At 38.3% G+C, this 22,781-nt stretch overlaps 1 protein-coding gene across 3 annotated transcripts in view; it reads left to right on the top strand.

Annotated features, from left to right (window-relative positions):
* Positions 1-7,797: 7,797 nt before the first annotated feature.
* Positions 7,798-22,781, top strand: part of KRAS (KRAS proto-oncogene, GTPase) — a 38,861-nt gene continuing 23,877 nt past the window's right edge. Inside the window, exons 1-3 of one of the 3 annotated variants that reach the window (XM_081060655.1) lie at positions 7,798-8,208; positions 8,282-8,312; positions 12,188-12,309. In XM_081060655.1, coding sequence (XP_080916781.1) covers positions 12,199-12,309 — 111 coding nt within the window. In that variant the 5' untranslated portion in view covers positions 7,798-8,208; positions 8,282-8,312; positions 12,188-12,198. Of the gene's footprint in view, positions 8,313-12,187; positions 12,310-22,781 lie in introns of all 3 variants that reach the window. The other 2 variants (XM_081060654.1, XM_081060653.1) reach the window with 2 other exon arrangements.

Below are 22,781 nucleotides of genomic sequence, written 5' to 3'. Positions count from 1 at the left end.
ACTCTATTAAACTGTCTGCATAATGCACAAAATTTGCTATTTTTGGATACGTTTCATTGGCATCCTGGGAAGTTCAGTTAATTAATGTCTATAAAGTACTTCAAGATCATCAAAAACACAAAACTGACCTAAAAACAAGAGTTTTCAATTACTGCAAGGAAGTACATTATTTGGGGCATGTGTTTTACCTGTATACCTATCTTGATAATTTCTCACGAATACCATTATCAATAGATGCTGTCTTACAGGGACTCAGAAAATTTGTCCTGAGAAGTAAAGTAATAAATTTGGAAAAGTTAATTATTGCATTGGTTTCTATTAAATTTGACCTTGTTTTATTAGCAAAAAAAAAAAATTAACAAAAATTTCTTTTGAACAGCTCTTTCTCAAAGTATGGTCCATGCACACCTAGGGATTCCAAAACATTTTTAGGAGGTCTGTGAGGTCAAACTTACATTCACAGTAATACCAAAATGTTTTCTTTTTTAACATTCATTTCTCTAACGAGTGTACAATGGTGTTTTCTAGAGTCTATGTGTGATATCTAAACAGAATTCAGGAACAGATACTGGAATCTAGCTTCTTCTATTAAGCCAGACATTAGAGAGATTTGCAAACATGTTAAAACAACGCTGTTCTTCTCACTTCTTTAAAAAATACAGTTATTTTCATGAAATGTTATTCTGTTAACATGCCATGAGTTTATTATTGTTATTTTAAATGAATTAATAAATAAGGAACTCAATAATTTTTAAGTATTAATATGCGAAAAAATCCTGAAATCAAAAAGTCTGAGAACCACTGCTTTAGAATGTAAGTTCCAAGAGAGCAGAGGTTTTTATGTTTTTTTGCATCAATGTACCAAATACCCTAAAGAGTGTCATAGTAAGTGCTTAATAAATACTTGTCAAATGATTGAATGAACTAACATGGTCTTTTTTTAAATTTCAATCAGAGAAACAACATTTTTTAAAAATTAAATTTATTGGGATAACATTAGTTAATAACATGTAAGTTTCACATGTATAATTCTATAATACATCATCTGTATACTGCATTGTGTGCTCATTACCCAAAGTCTGGTCTCCTTCTGTCACCATATATTTGACCCCTTTTTTCCCCCACTCTCCTTACCCTCTGGTAACCACCATACTATACTGTTGTCTGTGTCTATGAGTGTTTGTTTAACATTGGCTTCTTAAAGGCATAAAATAAATGGTAATATCTGGGTTCGTTGAGGTTTTGTACATACATTAGTATAGAATTATTTTATGCAGACATTAGACTTATTCATGAAAGGAATTCAGGATAAAGTGAAATAATCATTTATATTACCATTTATAACCTTTCCACATAGTCAAAGAACCCTAATATAAGAATTACCACCCTGTCAGTAAAGAGGAAGAATTTCTTTTAGATTCTCAGCATCTGAATGACTGGTCTTCTTATATTTTTGGTGCATTCACAAACTTGCATCTTGGCTTTCACTGGACATTTGACAAAGCAAACAATCTTCTACAGAGACTAGAAGAATTTAGCAAAAAAAAAGTGACTTGCTTCTTTCAACTGAAGACATATAGATACTAAATTAGATGCCTGGTCCCAAAGGGATCTTACGCTCCTTGACTCCAAAATGTTAAACTGATATGCACAAGTGAAGCTCTATTTGACTGCACATTACCATGAATGGAATAGAAACACCTTACAACGTGTTTAACAACTGTGATTAAGGAGAAATGACAAAAACTAGGAAAATCAGGATTGTAATCAATAGGTAGTCCAGTGAGCTCCTCCTTGGGGAATTAGAAGGAAGTAATTTTAAAAAATACTTCTGATTTCTAGTATTCCTAAAAGCAAGACAAGCACTAAATGAAGTACTATTGATTTAGGTAGATAGAAACAAAAGCAAGAGACTTTAATTGACTTGCAAAGTCCTCACTTAGAATGGATTATTAGTCCTATTATTCTCTTTTTAGAGATTTATCCACAAGTCTTTATTAAGTGACTATTGTGTGCCAGGCTATCTCTGGGTATTGAGGATTCGGTGTTCCATGGCTAATGAAATATATATTTCAGGGGAGAAACAGACAAGCAAACAAATAAACAAAGATAATTTCAGGTATGATAAGCAAGCTAAAACAAGCCCTTGTGTGAAGGAGTGATTTGTTGAAGGGTGGAAGTCAGGGAATAGGGTGGGAAATGCTGATTTAGACTGGGTGTTGGGGAATCACTCACTGAAGCGGTGGCAGTAAGCTGATACCTGTAAGGCAAGAAGAGGCTGGCTGGCAGGAGCATGCTGGGCTGAGAAAACTGCTAGTTCAAGGCCCTGAGGAAGGAATGAGCTTTGTATGTAATGAGAAGGAAAAGGTGACTAGTGTAGTTGGAGCCTAGTGAGGAGAGGGGTCATACATGATGTGCTCAAAAGTAGGTAAAAACCACATCATGAAGTGACTCGAAGGAGTTTGAATTTTCTTCTGGGAGCAAGAAAAGCCTTTGGAGAGCTTGATCTGGTCACATGATTCAATTCTCATTTAGAGAAGATTCAGTCTGGCTGCTCCATGGGAAATGGATTGAAGAGGAGCAAGAGTAGAAGCAAGGGATCCATTAATAGAGACTGTCCCCCTGGGAATGGGACAATAGATGGTGGCTTGGAATTCAGGGGTAGCAGTGAAGAAAAGAAGCAAACAGATAGAGGATCTATTTGTTCTTTGTTTAAAATAGTATGTGAAACTAGTCTGGCTCATGAGAGGAGTTTAACAAATAAATGGTAACTGTGATATCACAGCTCCCTTCTTAAACACAAATCTTGCAGAGATTCATGAATTTGTTCTAGCTCACATAACTAGTAAATTCAGCCAGTACACCATTCCCACTGCCACTGGGTACTGTTATCCCATTCACAAAACCCCTTACCTGAGATCTTTTTCCCTTCCAGTCTTTTCTGCATTTGTTACCTTTCCAATCTTCCTCAAACATACCTCTCATTATGTTTACCTTGCTGATAAGCACATTGTATGTACTCCTGTAGTTACTGAATAATTGAAGTGAACTAGGGTTGTATGGTTGGGTGGGGTTCACACACTTAAGATATGGTTCTTGCCTTTAGAATTTAAGAGTTTACTTGGGGAGACATTATTAACTCATTTGAAATAATGCATAGAGGGAGAGGTAAAAAAAAGATGGCATAATTAACAAAACTTTCTAAAGGAGGTAGGACTTGTTCTAGATCTTGAAAGAGAATTTTAAGCAAAGAAAGAGGCAAAAAGATGTTGGGTGAAAAAAGAGCAAATACACAGTATCCTAGTTTTGTGGCATAGAGAAGGGATTTGCTTGAGGAGAAGAGAGCATCAGCTTTGGAAAGGTGGAAGACAAAGTCACAGGGCAGGAGGGTGCCAAACAGTGGATGCTATCCAAAGCTGGGCACCAAGAATTTGGCCATGATTCAGTTGGATATAAAGAGTTATTAAAGATTTGTAAGCAAGATTCACTCTTGGTGAAGGCTTAGCTGGGACCGGTGATAATTCCTCACTCTAATTTCTAGAGTAATTATCATCGTCTTAAGGTACTAATTAGGCACTTAGCTTGCAACTCTTTGCACTTTTAAAATATATAATCTATTTGAGTGCAGTCTATATGGAGTAGGAAAAGAGGAAATGTTTGATGATGATGAAAGACATGTGTAAGGAAGATTAATTTGGCAGCAGCATATGGCCTGAATTGAAAAGAAGAAAGACAGGAGGTAGGAAAGTCATGAGGAAGCTGTTCCAGAAATGTCGGTGTGAAGGAAAGAATGTAGAAGAGACAGATAGGAGAAATTGCTTAGGAATTTAATTAAAGGGAGCTGTAACAAATTGGAGTGCAAAGTGGGTTAAAAACTCAATTTCTGGATATAAAGTTTTAAAGGACCATGATGCCACTCAGACAAGATGGAAAACTTTGGAGAGGGTATTAGTTTGGGGGAATTAAAAGAGGAATTTCATTTTGAACAAGCATTTGAGATGATGACAAGATATTCATTTAGACATGGTCTAGGAAATTGGCTAGATGAGAATGAAGTGGCGATGTAGAGACAGGGTTGAAGCTTTGTTGTGATTTTATTCACTTCAACAAATATTTCTAGAGGCTAATAGCTATGGGATATAAATTGGGCAGGGACTCTGAGAAATCAACAACCTGCTGGGGAAAACAGATATACAAGAAAGGAATACAAAGTCTAATGAAATAAGTGTCCAGAGGAGATTATGTGCTGGGTAAGCAAATTAGGTAGCACCTATTCAGTGGTACCGCGTTTCCCCGAAAATAAGTCCTAGCCGTACTATCAGCTCTAATGCGTCTTTTGGAACAGAAATTAATATAAGACCTGGTCTTATTTTAACATAATATGAGACCCGGTCTTATATTATACTATATTATATACGACCGAGTCTGATATAATATAGTATAAGACCGGGTCTTACATTAATTTTTGCTCCAAAAGACACATTAGAGCTGATGGTCCAGCTAGATCTTATTTTAGGGGAAACCCAGTACAAATTTTCTACCCGAGAAAACTGACATATAGTCCATGAAAGCATTCAAAGGTGGCTTGTCCTGCTTAACTTTCCCTGACTGTGCCCTGCTACTCTGGCAACCAATGTCTGGACCCAGGATTGGCACCCAAGCAAAGTCAATGATCTCTAAACCAGGCATAAAGAAGACTAGCCACCAATCTGGTGGCCCATCAGGAAAACTGTATTCCATAAAGGCCTTTATTATTGAATAGTGAATGACAGATTGCATTCAGATCCTCTCTCTTGGGATATTTTAAATGTAAGTCACAGGAAGTGGCCTCTAGAAGCAGAGATAGCAGTAGAAGCTGAGAGTGATACGAGAAAGCAGCAGAGAGATATGATTCAGGAGAATGGCAAAATTACTAGAATATGGTCAATAGATGCCCGTCAGTGAGGGGATGAGCAAGGTACCCAAGACTGTTGCTGGATCACAAGAACTGCAGTTAATTCTTAGAATGAGCAGTAGTTCTGTTATGACTTTCTGAAGTTTCCTTATTTCCGTAAAATAAACCCTCAGCATTTGCAGTGCTCTGAACATGTTCTGCCTTTTTATATCTGGTAAAAGCCCAACTAACACAAGGATATTTTTGTTGTCTTGCTTTAATTATACTTCAGAAGAAGGTATCTCATGAAGAAAAGGGTCAGCATGATCTTCATAAAGCAAGATGAAGAGGATACGTGCATGTGCTCGTGTGTATGTGGCTGCCTTCCCAGAATACAATAGGAGAAGGTAGAAAATTCAGAGCAAGCCTGGCATCCCCAGGTTTATACTTTTGTTATTCCTCTCTCTCTTTTCCCATCATGATTACGGTAGGGAATCACAGTAGGATTACAGTAGGAATTACAGTTGTGTCTTTGTCCTTGGGGAGAGCAAAGAAAGGGAGAGTCAGGGAGACTATTTAGTGCAGCCACCAGGCTTGAGGAGCAACCCCAAAAGATAGTAGAAAGTGCATTCTCCAAGAGAAGAATTTGAGTATCTAGATCAGAGTTTCTCAATGTACAGACTGCTAACCACCAATTTAGGATCCCCTGATTTGTTACAAATGAAAATTTCTGGTTCTACTGAACCTTAGACCAACTGAATGGGATATCTGGGTGAGAGGCCTAGGAACTTGCATTTTTAAAGTATGCCAGGTGCTTCATGAAACACTTAACCTTTGAGACCCAGTGCTCTAAGCTCTGGGTAAAGGACAGAAAGAGTGTTGGGGAGGGGGTTGCTGGCTTCTGAGAAAGCACCCAGGACTGAACGGTGGAAAGGCTTGACAGAGCATATGTATACACATTGCTGTAGGAGTGAAAGGAAAGAGAGATGAAGTATGAGAGGTGAAGCTGGCGTGTAGGATCCACGGAAGAGATAGTGGGATGTAGATTTGTTTTGGGGATCATGAGCCTAGATGATAACTGAGAGCATGTGGATGGATTAGGTTTCTACTAATGCCAGAATTTTTATAATCACCATAAAAGTGCAATATACCTACAACTTTTCCCTCCTCTTTATTAGTCCTTTTAAGATTTATGGAGCACCAACTACAGGGAGAACGTTGTATTAGCAGCTGTCAGAGAAAACAAGAGTTTATTGTGTACTTGAAGTTGGACAAAATAAATCTGTGATTCATATTTAAGAGTGACTACAAAGCAACATCCAAATAAGTGCAAATGTACTCATTTAACAAAAACTCATTGTGTCCATTATGCGCAGATTCTTTCCTGGACTTCACAGGGTGTGTCTTATCAGAAGGTGACTTGGGTGAGTTTAAAGGCAGATTTTGTAGGAAGGTGCAAACAGATTACAGAGAGCGTAAGACACTTAGTCTTAGAGTCACAGAGTTCAGAAGGAGGATACATAACTTCAATTCATTCAACATTCCACAAATATTTCTTGAGTGCCTATTGTGTTGTAGGCACTGGAAATATATCAGTAAGTAACACAGACAAAAATCCTTGCCCTCAGGGAGCTTGTATTCTGGTGGGAGAGAGACAAGAAAACAAATAAGTTATGCACTGCATTAGAAGGTGGTAAGTGCTCTAGGGGAAAAATAAAGCAGGAGGAGATAGGATTTGGGGGGAAGGATGAAGAGATGCAGTATCATAGATGATCTTTTATAAAAACTCATTAGAAGATATCTGAAGATTTATAAGTAGGAGTCAGAGGAAGTTTTGTGGATCTATAGTGGACGTGTGTTCCACTTCCTCTCTTGCACCTGCTACCAATTCCTACGGCAGGGCCAGGGCAACGGGAACAAATCCTGCAGATGACAGCCCACATATGGGGTAGGAAGAAAGGGTGACAGTTGGTGAAAGGCCTAGGTTAACAGGTGCGATAGTTGGGATTTAAAATAATTGTCTTATTCGTGTGGACAATTTCCCTTTCTAGGTAGTGTGTCCACGCAAAGTCTGGGTATACTGGGTTTAATTCTCCTTGTTTGGTGTGTTCACTCTCTGAATGTTAACTGATTAATCTCAATCTTCTAATTAACGTTTGAATGATTTTCCTCAGGTCTAAACTATCAAGGGCATTTCTACTACTTGTGTTCTGCAGGTGCCATCAGGGGCAATAAATACATTTGAGGTCCCTGTTCAGAGTCACCTGTGACCGGTTCAAAATATCCATAGAAACAACCACCAAAAAACAACAGACCCCTTCCCACGTAAGACGAAAGATGAAAGGGTCTGTCGGGTTTGTTTGGGCCTGGGGCAAGGTTCCCCACCCTCAGTGTCGAGGCTGGTGACCACCTAGATCCGGAGCACTGCCTGGCCCGTCTCCCCCTCCCACATTTGGGGGCTGCATGTTTATTTACATGGAATAAATTCTAGTAAATGAAAGTACACAACTGTAGGCCGACCCAGAGGGCTGGCGGGATTTCCGCAGCTTCTCGCCGTAGAACCGAGAAGGGTGCGGCAAAGTCGCTTATGGTTGTGTCTCCGGGGGGGGGGGGGGGGGTGGTGTGTGTGTGTGTGTGTGTGTGTGTGTGTGTGTGTGTGTGTGTGTGTGTGTGTGTGTGTGTGTGTGTGTGTGTGTGTGTGTGTGTGTGTGTGTGTGTGTGTGTGTGTGTGTGTGTGTGTGTGTGTGTGTGTGTGTGTGTGTGTGTGTGTGTGTGTGTGTGTGTGTGTGTGTGTGTGTGTGTGTGTGTGTGTGTGTGTGTGTGTGTGTGTGTGTGTTCCACCGAGGGTCCGTCCGGTTCCGAATCTGCGGCTGCGGGTTCCGCTCCGCTGCTAGAACCAGGGGTCGGGCGGCCGCTCGGGTCCAGCAGTGGCCCCCGCCGAGGCGCCGCCCGGCCCCTCCAGCTCCACCTGTCCGGCTCCCCCTCCCTCCGCCACTCGAGCCGCGGCTTTCTTCTGCCGGCCCTCGCTCCTCCTCCGCCGGCCTGTCCCCCTCCCCCGGAAAGGCCCGGCCCCCTCCTCCACCCCGGCGGCGCTCGTCGGCTCGCTCTCTTCCCTCTTCCCATACCGCCCTCCGCCCTCCGCCGCTCCCGCCCCGCACACCCGTCTGGAGAGGAATCGAGCACCGAGCGCGTCGATAGCCCTGCCCTCTGCGGCCGCCCGGCCCCGAACTCATCGGTGTGCTCGGAGCTCGATTTCCCTAGGCGGCGGCCGCGGCAGCGGAGGCACAGCGGCGGCGGTAGCGGCGGCGGTGGCGGCGGTGGCGGCTACTCGGCCAGTACTCTCGGCCCCCGCCATTTCGGACGGGGAGCGAGCGCGGTGCAGGCACTGAAGGCGGCGGCGGGGGCCAGAGGCTTGGCGGCTCCCAGGTGCGGGAGAGAGGTACGGAGCAGACCACCCCTCTTGGGCCCCTGCCCTGGTCCCGACCCTTCTGGCCCGCGCCGGGCGGGGCCGGCGGCGAGTGAATGAATTAGGGGTCCCGGGAGGGGCGGGAAGGGGGCGCGGGCGTGGAGCCGGGGAGAGCGAGCTGGCAGACGCGGGGGGGGTGGTCTGCAGCGAGAGGCGTGGGGACGCGGCGACGCGGGCGATGGGGAATAGGCGGTGCGGGGCTGAGGAGGGTGAGGCTGGAGGCGGCCGCCGCTTGTGCTGCTTCCTGGACGGGGAACCCCTTCCTTCCTCCTCCCCTAGAGCTGCGGCTGGAGGCGGCCGGGGAGAAAGTCGCCGGCCGGGCGGGCTGCCCCTCCGGGCGGTCGGGTGCGGTGGAGGTTACTCCCGTGGCGCTCCGGTCTCCCCTCCCCCTTGTCTCTCTCTCTCTTTCTCCCCCCCCCCCCCACCTCCCTCTCTCCCTTCGCTCCCGCACCTCTTCCTCCTTTCCCAGCGCTCGGCTTGCCTCGGCTGCTGCCTTCCCTGCCGCATCTAGCATCCCTAGGACCAAGGAATAAACTTCTCCCTCGAGCGCAGACGGGACGGATAGTGGTCCTTTTCAGTGTGTAGGGGGATATGTGAGTAAGGGGGGAGGTCACGTTTTGGAAAAGTAGAGGCAGGTGCTTCGGGACCACTGTCTGAGGTTATTGTGTTTGGGGGGAAAAAACACATCTGCAGCCGAGTTACTGACTGCTCCCCTCCCCCACGTATGGGCTGTGACATTGCTGTGGCCACAAAGGAGGAGGTGGAGGTAGAGATGGAAGAACAGGTGGCCAACACCCTACCACGTAAAGCCTATGACTTAGTGAAAAGAAAAAAAGTTAATCCCAGGAGGTCTCTTTTGCTTTGTCAAGTGCAAACACACGCAGAAAACCCGCAGAGCAGAAGCAGGGGCTTTTCTCTTGCTAGTTGAGGAGGCTTCTCTGTTGCTTTTTGAGTGTAGACAGTAATAGTCAAAATCATACTTGAAGTTTAATTTGCCTGTTCTTGTCCTTTCCCTTATCTCTTCTGTATTACCCTTATCCTTACAAATTTGACGTCCTTCCCAAGAGTTATTACAGTTCTCTTAAACAGCACTCACACAGTTTCTTGTCACGGATTTACAAGAGGAGTTAATTGTAGCAATCTGCCAGCCAACTGCTTGAAATAAGCTAGCTGGCTGTCCTAAGTCTTGATATCTATCAAAACTAGAGGCTAAGGTATTTTATAATTTCAAGGTATTTTGTAATTATAAAGGTATTTTATAATGTTTTACACAGTATACATGTTCCATTTGTAATGGACAATCATTTACAAAGAAATTACAAAGACAAAAACGTCTGTTCATAAATCGTCAGAATCAACCGTATGAGTGATGTCACTCTTACGTGACTAATGTCCAAAATGCTGACTTGATCATGTAATAGACTATAGACATCAAATACGGTATCAGTACTGCGTGCTTAAAGATGGTAGATGAGATGATAATTCAGTTCTATGACAAATAAAAGTGAATTTTTTTTTTCCTTACCCAAATGTAGGGTTGTAGCATTTGTAGTTTTGGGTGGGGAAGCTCCTTCTGGCATTTTACCTTCAGTGAGACAACCTGAGAACCCAGTTATCTGTAGTGGACTTAAATGTTACTTGATTTTTAAAATGCAATTCAAGGATATTTTTCAGAAACTACCACTGGATAACATAGACCAGATGGTGTGTCTGCCTCAGAGTTCACACACGTATATACAACTAAGCTCTAATTCAATATCTGTCCACAGGATCTCCTAGGCTAGCAAACTTTTTGGTTTGTAAGGACCCCTTTACACTCTTAAAAATTACTGAAGATCCCAATACGGGGTATGTCAATATTTACTATCATAGAAATGAAAACTGAGAAGTTTAAACATTAATTCATTTAAAATAGAAATAATAAGCCCATTACTTGGTAACACAAATAGCATTTTTTATGAAAAATAACTTTTTCAAAATAAAAACCAAAATTAGTTAGAAGAGCGGTATTGTTTCACACTTTTGCAAATCTCCTAATTATATGGATTAATAGAAGGCATCTGGATTCTTATCTCTGCTTCTGCATTCAGTCTACTGTGATCACACATCTGGAAGACTGTAAACTTGTGCAAGAGCAAGAGTGGAAATGGTAATTAACATTGTAGTATTATTTTGATAAAAATTTTGACTTCTTTGACCTCCCCCTCCCCAAAAGCCTTAGGAACCATAATGGACCACATTTTGAGAACTACTGTTCTTGGTTGTCCAAATTGTTTTGCAGAGTTTGGTGGGCATGGAGCTAGAAGATACATTTTGGTGTGATTCTCCTTATCTATCCCATTTGCTATGGCCTATATTTGGAATAAAAAGTGGGAGCAAACAGAATAAGATACATATTTGTAGTGGTTCCCAAAGTGTCCCCAGACAGGAGCAAGTAAGGCTAGGTGGCACAGAAGAGGCTGGGGAGCTGTAATATAACAAACTGTGATACAACAGTTGTCTAGTCTGTCTGCTCTTTGTGAGAAGGCTCAGGAATAGGGTGAGGGGGTGGTTAGTATGTTATCATTTGGAAAACCATATTAGCTTTTTTTTTTTTGGTGCCTATTTGAATAATCTTGATCTTCAGTAAATAGGGTGCTGCATGTATATAGTGTTTATATCTGCACATTCATTAATTTGGGACTACTTATGATAAATTATTGTGCATTTACTGCCATTCTGCATTTATATCTGCAGTGCCTTGTTTGTAATAATATCCTGTAGTTCTTGAGGGAAAGGAGATAAAATTAAAGAAATGCATTTTATTTCAAAAAATTTGAAACGGCTGACTTAAAACATATTTTTTGTCTTGTGCTGTTAACCTTACAAGTTATTATTTATTACAAGTATTGGGAGACGATGTACAAGATGGAAAGAGTAAAAGTCACGGGTATTACTGAGAAATATTCACCTATACCTTTTAAAAATCCTCTCATTAAAAGCAGTGCTTAAAATTTATATAATTATATTTTTCTTGTCAAAGCGCTATTTTTCAGCACTAATACAGGATTACATATTGTGATTGATGATCAAATTAACTATACTGAATATATAGTTATATATATTTGAACTATATATATATAGTTCAAAATTCCCAAAATTCTCTTAGATTTCACACCATTATTTTCCCCAGCAGATAATTTACAGATTAAAATGTCATCAGATATTGTGCTTACCTGTTTTGATGTCTCAATTTTTATTTCCTCACTACACAGACCAGCTTTACTTGGTAACTCCCGCAACCCTTTATCCCCCCCCATCTGATTTTTGCTAACTGTCTAGGACAACTAACTATGCTGATGCCTTTAAAAAAGTTTTCTATAGCTCTGGCTCCAACAAAGACACTCAGCATATCCACTTGTAACTCTTCAGGGCCAGAGCCAACTAGGAATACTGTAGAGATAGCTGTCAACAGTTTTGTGTGGGTGTGTCTACCGGGTGTAGAGCTTTGTGCTAGACACTTGTACTGAGTAAAGTCATAGCATGTTCCTTTGAGAGCCATTAACTGCTACAGAACAGCACACTGGCTGTTTAGATAGAACAACCTGAATATAAGATAAAAGAACTTTGTACTGTGAATGCATTTTTCTCAAATGTTGATGTGGGAGTTTGTAAATGTAGTACAATTCATTGCAGTGCACATCGGTAGTCAACTGAAGTTTTAATCATTGAATCTTGTGAGGTATTTTGAAATAATTTTCCATATAAAGGTCAATTTGTGTTAAAAGGTATAGACTGTCCAGGTTATATTAACCTCATGTGTGACACATGTTCTAATTTAGTCACATTTTCATTATTTTTATTATAAGGCCTGCTGAAAATGACTGAATATAAACTTGTGGTAGTTGGAGCTGGTGGCGTAGGCAAGAGTGCCTTGACGATACAGCTAATTCAGAATCACTTTGTGGATGAATATGATCCTACGATAGAGGTAAATCTTGTTTTAATACTATACATATTAATTCATGCAGGCCCATCCTTTGGGTACCAAAAAAAGGTTTCTTTGGTCATTTTTTGGGGGCTGTTCATTATAAGATAATTATACTGAAAATAATTTTCTTAAGTTATCAGAAATGTACTTGGGTTTCAAGCCTTTACTATGAAGTTATATGTAACCATAGATATGGAGAGCCCTCTAGATATGGAGAGTCTAGAGAATCTCAAGATCCATGACCTTTGTTCTCTGTGCATTTTGATTGGAAGTGTATTTCAGAGTTTTGTGACAGGGTGAAAATGTGAATTACATCTTACCTGTACCTAACAGTCTTTTTTTAAAAAAAATGTGTCTACTTACGGATTTTTATTGGTATTTTGATGTCACATGTAAGAGTTGAATTGTATTGGTGAAATCTAATCATTTGATGATGATTTAAAAAATAATTAATTAGTAGTATTTCCGTTTTGTCTTCATATTGAAGTAATGGAGAACATACAGCTATCTGATGCATTTTTAAAAACTCATTCTTTGCATATATTGTGTGTGTATATCTATATATATCAGGTGATACATAATCATTTGCAACCCTTTTTTAATTTGCTCAAGGAAATGTTAGAATTGTTTTTATTACAAATTGATTAATGACTAATTTTCAGACCTTCTTACTTTAATGAAAAATTACCAAAGTTAAGGCAACCAGCAAAAGGATAAAGGCATAGAAGTGACCTTGAGAGGTCAGGTAGTATCAAGCAGATAAGGATTAATTTAATCCCAAAGACCTGCAAGAGGGGATGGCACAACTGTCCTCATTAACTCATTTCCATAATGTAATAATTACTGTATTTTATGCATAATCTGAATCTTCACGTTAAGTTTAATATCAGTGGAGATGGAACTAAACATGTTGCCTTGTCTTTGAAATAGACTTATGTTGTTAGATTATTTCTTAGACTTCTTTACCCCAGGTTAAGCAATTCTAACCCCTTAGTTTTTATTCTAGATCTGATGTACCAGTTTTTTAAGTCAGATCTGAAAACTTTCCCAGAGCTTTCTCTGAGTCCCAAACTGTGGAATCTAGGATGCCTTATTAAGGTACTGTGCTGTCACATGCCCTGTTAGTGCTGTGTAATGTCTTGAAGAAACACTTCACTGGGGTAGATTCTGAGGGCATTGGTGGCCTTGGCAAGATGTTTATGCAATTTAGACTTTGAAAATTGATTAGATAAGTTTTATAAGGAAATGTCAAATATTTTTGGTACTGCAGAAAAAAATGGAGAAATAGCACTATTTGCAAAGATTTGATTTAAACGTAGAAGCAACTTTTATTTGTCTTCGAAGTTTAAGAATTTGTATTAGTAGAGGGGAAGGGTCTAACTGAAGTGGAACACCTATATAATAGTCTTTATATATTTTTCTCTTGACAAGTCAGTTCGATGCTGAATAATGGTTTTGTTTCTTTTTCTTTTTTTATTTTCTTCGAGGATGATTAAATAGTTCACTCATTTCTAAAGCCAAGGCTACTTGGCCTACTCCACTGTTTAAATCAGAAGTAAAAAGGGAGTTTTAAGTAGAATTCAGGTTAAGCGTGGAAGTTTTCCTGGGATTTTGGAAGATGGTTTTAGCAGAAGTACCCTCATCTTTTCTGAAAATCTGAGGAATTCCATTCCACTGTTTCATATCAGAGATCATGAATGCTATATGTATATTATAATGTAATAAAACAGGTTAGGAAACTTTTTGGCCAAAAGTCTTAACGTGCAGTATAAATCTTAAAAAAGTAAAGCTAAAAGTTAATCCTTTATTTGGGAGGAAGGTAGAAAAAGTTTATAAACTCAAACCCATAACTGATTATGATTTCTGCCAAACCAGACTTGACTCTGGGAACATTGATTACCTGTGAACTTTGAAACTGACATTCCCTCACTAGTTTAGCTACCTGGGAAAAGGTATCAGAGATTGTCTCTGAGGCAACTGACGCATTAAATTCTTGGTGTATAGTTCAACTACAAGAAAGGCAAGAGAATTTAGTAGTTTATTTTAATAAATATTTAAGCAAAAATGCTGACTTGATGTTTTTTGTAAAATGTTAAAAAGGAGGAAGGTGATATCACTGCTGCTGTCAGGTTTTGATTGGTGAATAATTAAGTCAGAGAGAAAAAGAGGACATAGACTTTGCACATTTGGAATTCTCAGCAGTTTTCCTACATTAAAACAAATGGAAAGAAATTGAGAAAAAATTTAAATCGAGTACTACCACATTTTTTAGTGGTTTAGAATTTACGAAAATTTATACTATGAGATAGATAAGGAAAGGGATCATTGTTTCTTTCATTATAGATAAAAATGGTCTCTGAGAGGTTGTAACTTGCTTAAGGATACTTAACTAGTAAGTGGTGGCATTTTCAGTTTTCTGAGGCCAAGTTAAGTGGAATTTCCATTATACCCTTGTATAATTTCTTAAAAATGAAAAATTAGCCTTCAAGCTAAGAAGTATTTAATATTGGAGGCCGATTCAGATTTATCAGTATGACAAAATTTGAGCTTACTGTTACTGCATCATAGTGGCAGAGATATGATATAGAATGAGACAGATATGACACATACAGTATATGGAGCATGTTTATATTTGAGGCTATGCACATGATAATCAACTTCTAGTCTGAAAGATTTTTACCTTTATCTTTTATGAAGTCCACCAAAGAGTTTCACAGATAATGAAATACCTTATTAGTGGTGCAAGATTATTAAAAACTCAAAGCAATCCCCCAAACACAATGCCAGGCTAGAAATAATATATGTTTTTTTAGTTTGGAGGTCACTTGGCTGTTAATCAAAACATGTTCTCTGAAATGTGTTTAGCAAGGGAAAACTTGATGGAAGAAAAAAATCTTGTCTTAAAAAAATGCAAGTAGTTATAGACTTGACATCAGAATGAACTGTTGATCAATTAGCAAATATATATTGTGTATCTAGTGAATACAATATACTAGTAAAAATAGATATAGAAAGAAGTATATTTTTTCTAGGCTCTAATTCATTGACATCTGCATGCTTCTGTTAATGTGACACATAGAATTCAATAAGTGATGAAATAGTTTCCTACTCAGTAAGGAAGAATGGATTCATAATTGGATTGATTTGTTCCATCTTTAGTGCTCTGAGCTATCATTACCAAAATTTATATCAATGTCTCTATTTTTTCTTATTTTTCATGTTAATTGTGGAATTTATTTATTTTACTTGCTGAATAAGGTATTTAGATTACAGAGAGGAAAATTTTAATATTAAACCAGTATTGAAGAGTGGTGCTAAAAAAGCATTATGTAATCTTGTAAGCTATTATTTTTCTAGTTTTATACATATGTGTCGGTAGTTACCAATGAGAGGTGGGTGGGTGACTTTGCCCCTCAAGATATTTGGCAATATCTGAAGATACTTTTGTTGTTACAACTTGAGGGGGACTGCTGCTGGTGCCTATGGTGGGTAATGCACATGATAGCCCCCACAGTAAATTAATTACCTGGCCCAGAAACTCAATAGTGCTGAAGTTGAGACCCTAATGTGTGTTACATATAGCTTTAATATATAGCATCCCTTAAATTGTTAAATTCATCTCCCTGAATAAGGTTTCTGTTAGATTTTCTAACACAATAACACAATAAAGATTTGAACTTCAGCTTTTCTAAACCAGTAATGTGTTATATATGTTAGCTTGCTTTATTTAGCATTCTATTAACACATTTTGTTTTTAAAATAAGGTGCACGTAGCACTTTTGTAAATGCATTTGTCTTAAGCTGTGGCCAGCTCTTTCCCCCTTTCGAGTGAGTGCCCTCTACTGGTCAACTTATTTGCTTTTAAAATAAATAACAGTGAAATACATACTAAGTTTGATTTTTTTTAAATTTAAATTGAGTATAATCAATTTATAAATACAAAATTTCATTTAAAAGTTTTATAGAATTCATTTTTTTAAAGAATTAAAATATGAGTTTACTCTGCCAATATTAAGACTACTGTGTAGATTAGTTAAGCCTAACTAAATATGTAGGTGAATATTTTTAACTAAGAAAGGTGGTGGTGTAAGAAAAAATAGGGTACTTCCATTGTTGTTAACATTGAGGTTATTTTGTTTGAGGGAAGAAAAAGTGACACTGTGGCTCTAAATTTCTTTACCTGCATACAGGAGGTACATTACAGAATTCAAAGCTTAGTGATGTGTTACATGGGGTGCTAGGAAGGGCCTATTCAAAAGTGGCACATTTTGCAAGTTCACATTTTGTAGATTTTTATAGGACTGTAGAATAGTTGTGAGCACCTGATTTTTGGAACACACACAAAACTCAGGCACTGTATTTAGGTCTATTTAAGAATAAGTATTTACTTAATAATAATAAATATTTATTTAGACCTGAATGTTAAAAATTATTGGATGTGTTTTATTCTAATTTGGGTTTTTTATAGATGCAAAACTTTAATAACATACAAATGAAAATTGGTAATGGAAATAAATTAAAGGAAAAAATGTTATGGTTTGACATCTCTTAAGAATCTGGTTTTAACAATGAGACTAATTCCTTAATTCCATAAATATTACTCAGTGCCCGCTCTGCACCATTCAGTTTTCCTAGGGGCTGGAGACACACTGAGGAGCAGAAGGGAACACATTGCTGCCTTCATGGAGCTTGTTAGTCTTAGATGTATTGTGAAGAGCAGTTAGACAATGACCCTAATTATGTATTACTTACTGTAGAGGCTTTAATGCTTGAGGAGGGCAGTAGATTTCTTGCTTCTCTTAACTGTATTAGCTCATAGTGCCTAGGTTTATGGAACAGTCATATTATTGTGCTCTTAATGTAGTTAAATTTGTAGAATGAGTAGTAAAAATAAAATATTTGAGAGGATTAGGACCGACATAGTGCTTACCTTAGGTAATTTTTCAGCTCTTTATTTTGAAAAATTTTAAACCTATGGAAAAGTAGTAAAAACTATATAATGAACACCTGTTACCCTTAAACTAACATACTTGCTTTCTCTGTATGTGTGTATGCATATATGTAGCATGCACATACATGTTTGAATGCATATTATTTGTTTTTGCTGAACTATTTGAGAATAAGTTGCATATATTATGACCTTTTACCTCTAAACTGTCTTTTAACACGGGTTTGTAAGCTATGGCCTGATTGCTTGCCAAATCCCGCGTGCTGTCTGATTTTGTAAAGTTTTGTTAGAGCACAGCCAAGCTCTTGTGTTTACACGTTGTTGATGGCTGCTTTCTCACAACGGCAGAGCTGAGTAGTTGCATCAGAGACCTATTACTGTCTGGCCCTTTACAGAAAAAAGTTTGCTGACCCTATTCTAACAAGAGCATATCCTTGTATAGCTACAATGCAATGATGAATTTAGGAAATTCAGCATCGACACATTATCAAATGTAGTCCATAATCAAATTTTGTCAGTTCCTAGAATATCCTGTTAGCAATTCCTTTTTTTACCCCCTGATCCAAGATAAAAAAAGTCAGTTGTCATGTCTGAGTCTCTTTTCGTCTAGAATTGTTTCTCAGCTTCTCTTCTTCATGACAATGGTACTTTTTGAAAATTCAGGCCAGTTTTATGGAATGTCCTCTTGTTTAGTTTTGCCTGATTGTTTCGTCATGATCACAGTTTAAACAGTTATAGCAGGAGTACTACATAAGTGATGCTGTGTCCTCCTCTGTGCATCACATCAGGAGGTAAATGAGGCTGGTTTTTCCCATTATTGATGATGTTAACATTGATTATTTGGTTAAGGTGATGTCTATCTGTTTGCTCTCCATAAAGCTATCTTTGGTTTCCTATAATTAATATGTACTCTGTGGGAACATGCTTTGAGACTACAGATATCCTCTTCTCCACCATATTTGCTCCAGTGCAATGTAGCATCCATTCATAATTCTTGCCAGAATAAATTACTACCAGAGTGGTTGCAAAATGGTAAAAACTCTGTCATTACTTGTACATTAATTAGTTAACATCTACCATCAATAAGGGCTCTTTCTCTTCCCTCTGCTTGTTTATTTGTTTGCTTTGTCTTATTTGTATCAGTATGGACTCATGGATTCTTTTTTTAATTCAATGTGTCAAAGTCTATTAGTGTAATTATTGCCATTGGTTCTTAATTTTGTTTTTGATATAGTCAATGGAATCCCTTTCTAGCTGGTTTCTGTATCCTTTTGATATGACCGCATCAGTTTTTGAGCTCTTCCTTCCTTTCTGCACAACATGTTCCAGGTTCACCTTGTTCTTCCCATATGTCCCCACCCTGGATTCAGCCATTTGTCTAAAGAACCCTAATTCCTTTTAGTGGGGAATGATATTTAGAAATAACCTGGATGTTAGTAACCTGTTTGTTACTATTGGAATGTCACTGCTTCTAGACCCTTTTCAATGCACAGAGGTAAGAAATATATTTTATTTAAAAATTATGAGTTCATTCTTCCTTTCCTCCCTTCATATCTTTGTTCTCCCATGGTGAGAACCCTGGTTCTACCATGTATAAATTTTAGAGTTAAACATTAGTGTTGTAATAGAAATGATAATGTCAGTCTTAAATCCCGGTTCTTGCAATATTACCTAAGTAACACAGATTGAGTGAATTAACATTAGGTTAGCCTCTTTATTTGTGGGATCGGAATAAATTATTTTTCTCCATTGAGAAAAGTGTGGCTTTTCATTTTCAAAATATTCTTAAACCATTTAGGAAAAGATTGAGCTATTTGTCTACATAAAAATTAAGACATCGTTAACAAAAATACAAGACAAATGGAAATCTGGGAAAACTATTTGCAATATATATATCAGTTAGGAAGTTCTGTTATATAACTTTTAAAAAAAGGAAACATCAAAATGGAAAAAGGGAGAGCTAAGGATATAAATAGCCAACCTATCCACCAAAAAAAAAAATAAATGAAATATAAACATATAAAAACATACTTTGTTAATAATAGGAATGCAATTTCAAACAAATGACATTTTTTACTTTCATATTGGCCAAGATTAGAACGAGTTCTGGGAAAGGTATGGAGAAATGTGTACTACTCTTTTATGTTATAAGTGGGAGTGTACAGTCTTATAAACTTTTTGGAGGTCTCTTTGGCAATATGTGTCAAAATGTAAGCTGCATGTCCTTTGATCACTTCTAGGTCAGAGTCACTTCTAAGAATTTATCCCAAGGATCCAGTTGGATAAGTGTTTAAGATGAATACAAAGGAATGTTTATTACAGTGTTCATGATTTTTAAAAATGGAAATAATCTACATGTCTGCTAATAAGGAATGGGTGAAGTAATTTCCATATAGTATATCTATACAAATTATACAGTTGTTGAAAAGGACTAGGTAGAGTTATATGTACTAACATTGAAAAATGTCCATTATGTAAGTGAAGGTATGTCATAATACGTTGTGCAGAGTGTGATTCCATTTATCTAAAAACAGTGTGAGTATGAACATAAAATATAGTAGAATATGTGCCAAACTTTCATTCTCTGTAGTATTTGGTTTTTAAAAATGAGCATATACTGTTTCAGAGGAAAAATAAATATTCGTTTTTGAGGGAGAAAAGTCTCATATATTAGATACTATTAGATTATATTTACTTTCTTTTCCCCTCTTTAAACCCTCATCAAATTGGATAATGCAGGTATATCTTGGATAAAGAAATTAGTATCAGGCCAATTAAAGAATAGCTGAGATATACATAATACAAAACACGAAAAATATATTAGCATCTGTAATTATTAAGATTGGATCTGTGATTGATTTAGCCTCACATTCTAACCTTGGCACATAGTGATAATTTGAGGGAGATTGCCACATGACTTCAACAGGTTATAGATGTGTGCTTTATAATATCCTTATTTCAAAATCTGTTGTGCAGATTTTCCTTGAGTTTCCTTGAGTTCAGATTTTTGAACCAGTTTTATCTCCTGGAAATGGTACACATTTTATTCTCTTTAGTTTTAAGATTTGACATTCTCATTCTTTTAAGTATCTGTCATTGTGAAGAAGTCTGTTTTCTTTATTCTTACTTTTAAAGAACATCTTTTTTAAAAGATTTTATTGGGGAAGGGGAACAGGATTTTATTGGGGAACAGTGTGTACTTCCAGGATTTTTTCCAAGTCAAGTTGTTGTCCTTTCAATTGTAGTTGTGGAGGGCACAGTTCAGCTCCAGATCCAGTTACCGTTATTAGTTGCAGGGGGCACAGCCCACCATCCCTTGCGGGAGTTGAACCGGCAACCTTGTGGTTGAGAGGACTTGCTCCAACCAACTGAGCCATCCAGGAGCTCAGCGGCAGCTCAGCTTAAGGTGCTGAGTTCTATCTTATATACAGGGGCAGAGCCCACCGCGAGGAGTCGAACCAGCAACCTTGTGGTTGAGAGCCCACTGCCCCATTTGGGAGTCGAACCAGCAGCGTTCTGCACTAGGAGCACAGAGCTCCAACCTCCTGAGCCACCGGGCTCACCCTAAAGAACGTCTTAATCAGAAATTCTGTCAAGAGAGCAAGCTCTTTTAACACCCTTGCTCCCTAGTAAAAACAGAAACCCTTCATAACCCTCAAGAGTTTTAGCTTTCCTTCCCTGGAGCTTGTCCAGCTCCATTATATTTATTTTGAAGTATGGTGACTGGTTTTGCAAAAAGTATTGCAAGTGTAGCTGTCCAGTGATTTTTATAAGGACAGTGTACTACCTTTGCTGTACAGTTCCCAGTTGCCAGTGGTTCCCTCTACTCTTCTGGCCTGTAACGGCATGTGCAGTGTAATATATGAAATAATAGTTAACTTCTTAGAGCACTTTTCATTTTATAAAGGGCTTTTCATGGTCTTTAATTCTAACCTATATACAGAAACCTCTGTGGTATTTAACCCACTTCTACAGCTGAAGGAAGGCTTAGAGTAAAGGAGAGATTAAATAGTTTGCCCATGCTCACACCACAGTAGAGCACTGCGGCTACCCATAGATTGAAGAATCAGAAGTGTATCATTAGACTTGACTTCTGAGAGTCAGACCTGTGTATCAGGCTGCCTGCAGATTATAGCCACCAGAAAAAATCTACAAACATAGGGAATTCAACATGCCCCAAATTGAACTCATCTTTTCCTCTACCCTTTCCCTTTTGCTTCTGTCCCTAATCAATTTGCTCTACCATTAAAAAAAATTGAGATATAATGCACATAGCATAAAATTCCGCCTTTTAAAGTGTACAGTCCAATGCTTTTTAGTATATTCACAAAGTGATGCAACCATCACCGCTATCTTAAATTCCATAACATTTTCATCACCCCAGAAAGAAGCCCTGTAACCATTAGCAGTCATTCCCCAATCCCTCCTGCCAGCCCCTGGCAACCACTAACCTACTTTCTGTCTCTGTGGATTTGTCTATTCTGAATATTTCATGTAATTAGAAACATACAAAATGTGGCCTTTTTGTCTGGCTTATTTCATGTAGGATAATGGTTTTAGGGTTCATCTGTGCTATGGCATATTGCAATACTTCATTCCTTTTCGTGGCTGAATAATATTCTGTTGTATGGATATACCAAATTTTGTTTATCCATTCAACAGCTGGTGGGCATTTGGATTATGTCTTCTTTTGGTCTGTTTTAATAATGCTGCTATAAACTTTCACGTACAGGTTTTTGTGTGAATATATATTTTCAGTTTTCTTGGGTGTGTACCTAGAAGTGTAATTCGTGGGTCATATGGTAGCTTTATTTTTAACTTTCTGAGGAGAGGTCAGACTGTTTTCCACAGTAGCTGCACCATTTACATTCCCACCAGCAATGTATGAAGGTAGTCCTGCCAATTTTACCCATTAAACATTTCTCAAAACTATTTAATCTTCCCCATCTGTACTGCTGCGGTTGCCTAGGTTCAAATTCTGTTATTTCTTATAACAGTGTCCTAACTCATCTCCCAGCCTCCAACTGGTCCCTTTCTATAATTTATAATAATAATGCTTACAGTGAACTTGGTAAATTTGATCTTCCCGTCCTCTTTAAAAACCTTTCATTGATTTGTTATAAGATGAAGTTCAAAGCTCCTTAACATACAAGACCTCTGTTTGATTGTTCAGTTTTACTTTTTCTACTTGTGTGTAACTTCTCTAAACTAAAGTTGTACTGAACTTCTTATTCCACGTATTCAACATGCTGTTTTATGTTTTTGTGCATTCTCTTTACTCCTTCCTGCCTGGAGTGGCCCTATCCTCCCTTGTCTTTTTTAATTCATATAAGCAAAGTTGATCTCTCCTTCCTGTGTGCCACCATTGTAGTTTGCCCTGCATATGGTGGTGCATGTATTTAATTGTATTTTAATTATTTGTTTACATTCAGATCTCTTCCACCAGACCTAGCTCCTTGAGATTAGAAACTTTATAATACCCTGCATAGGATATGACACTTAGTAGATTTTTAGAAAGTGTTCT

Source organism: Rhinolophus hipposideros (genome assembly GCF_964194185.1).
Source record: "Rhinolophus hipposideros genome assembly, chromosome: 9".
Taxonomy (NCBI): domain Eukaryota; kingdom Metazoa; phylum Chordata; class Mammalia; order Chiroptera; family Rhinolophidae; genus Rhinolophus; species Rhinolophus hipposideros.
Note: the sequence above shows the minus strand (reverse complement) of the source record. Positions and strands in the feature narration are given on the sequence as shown.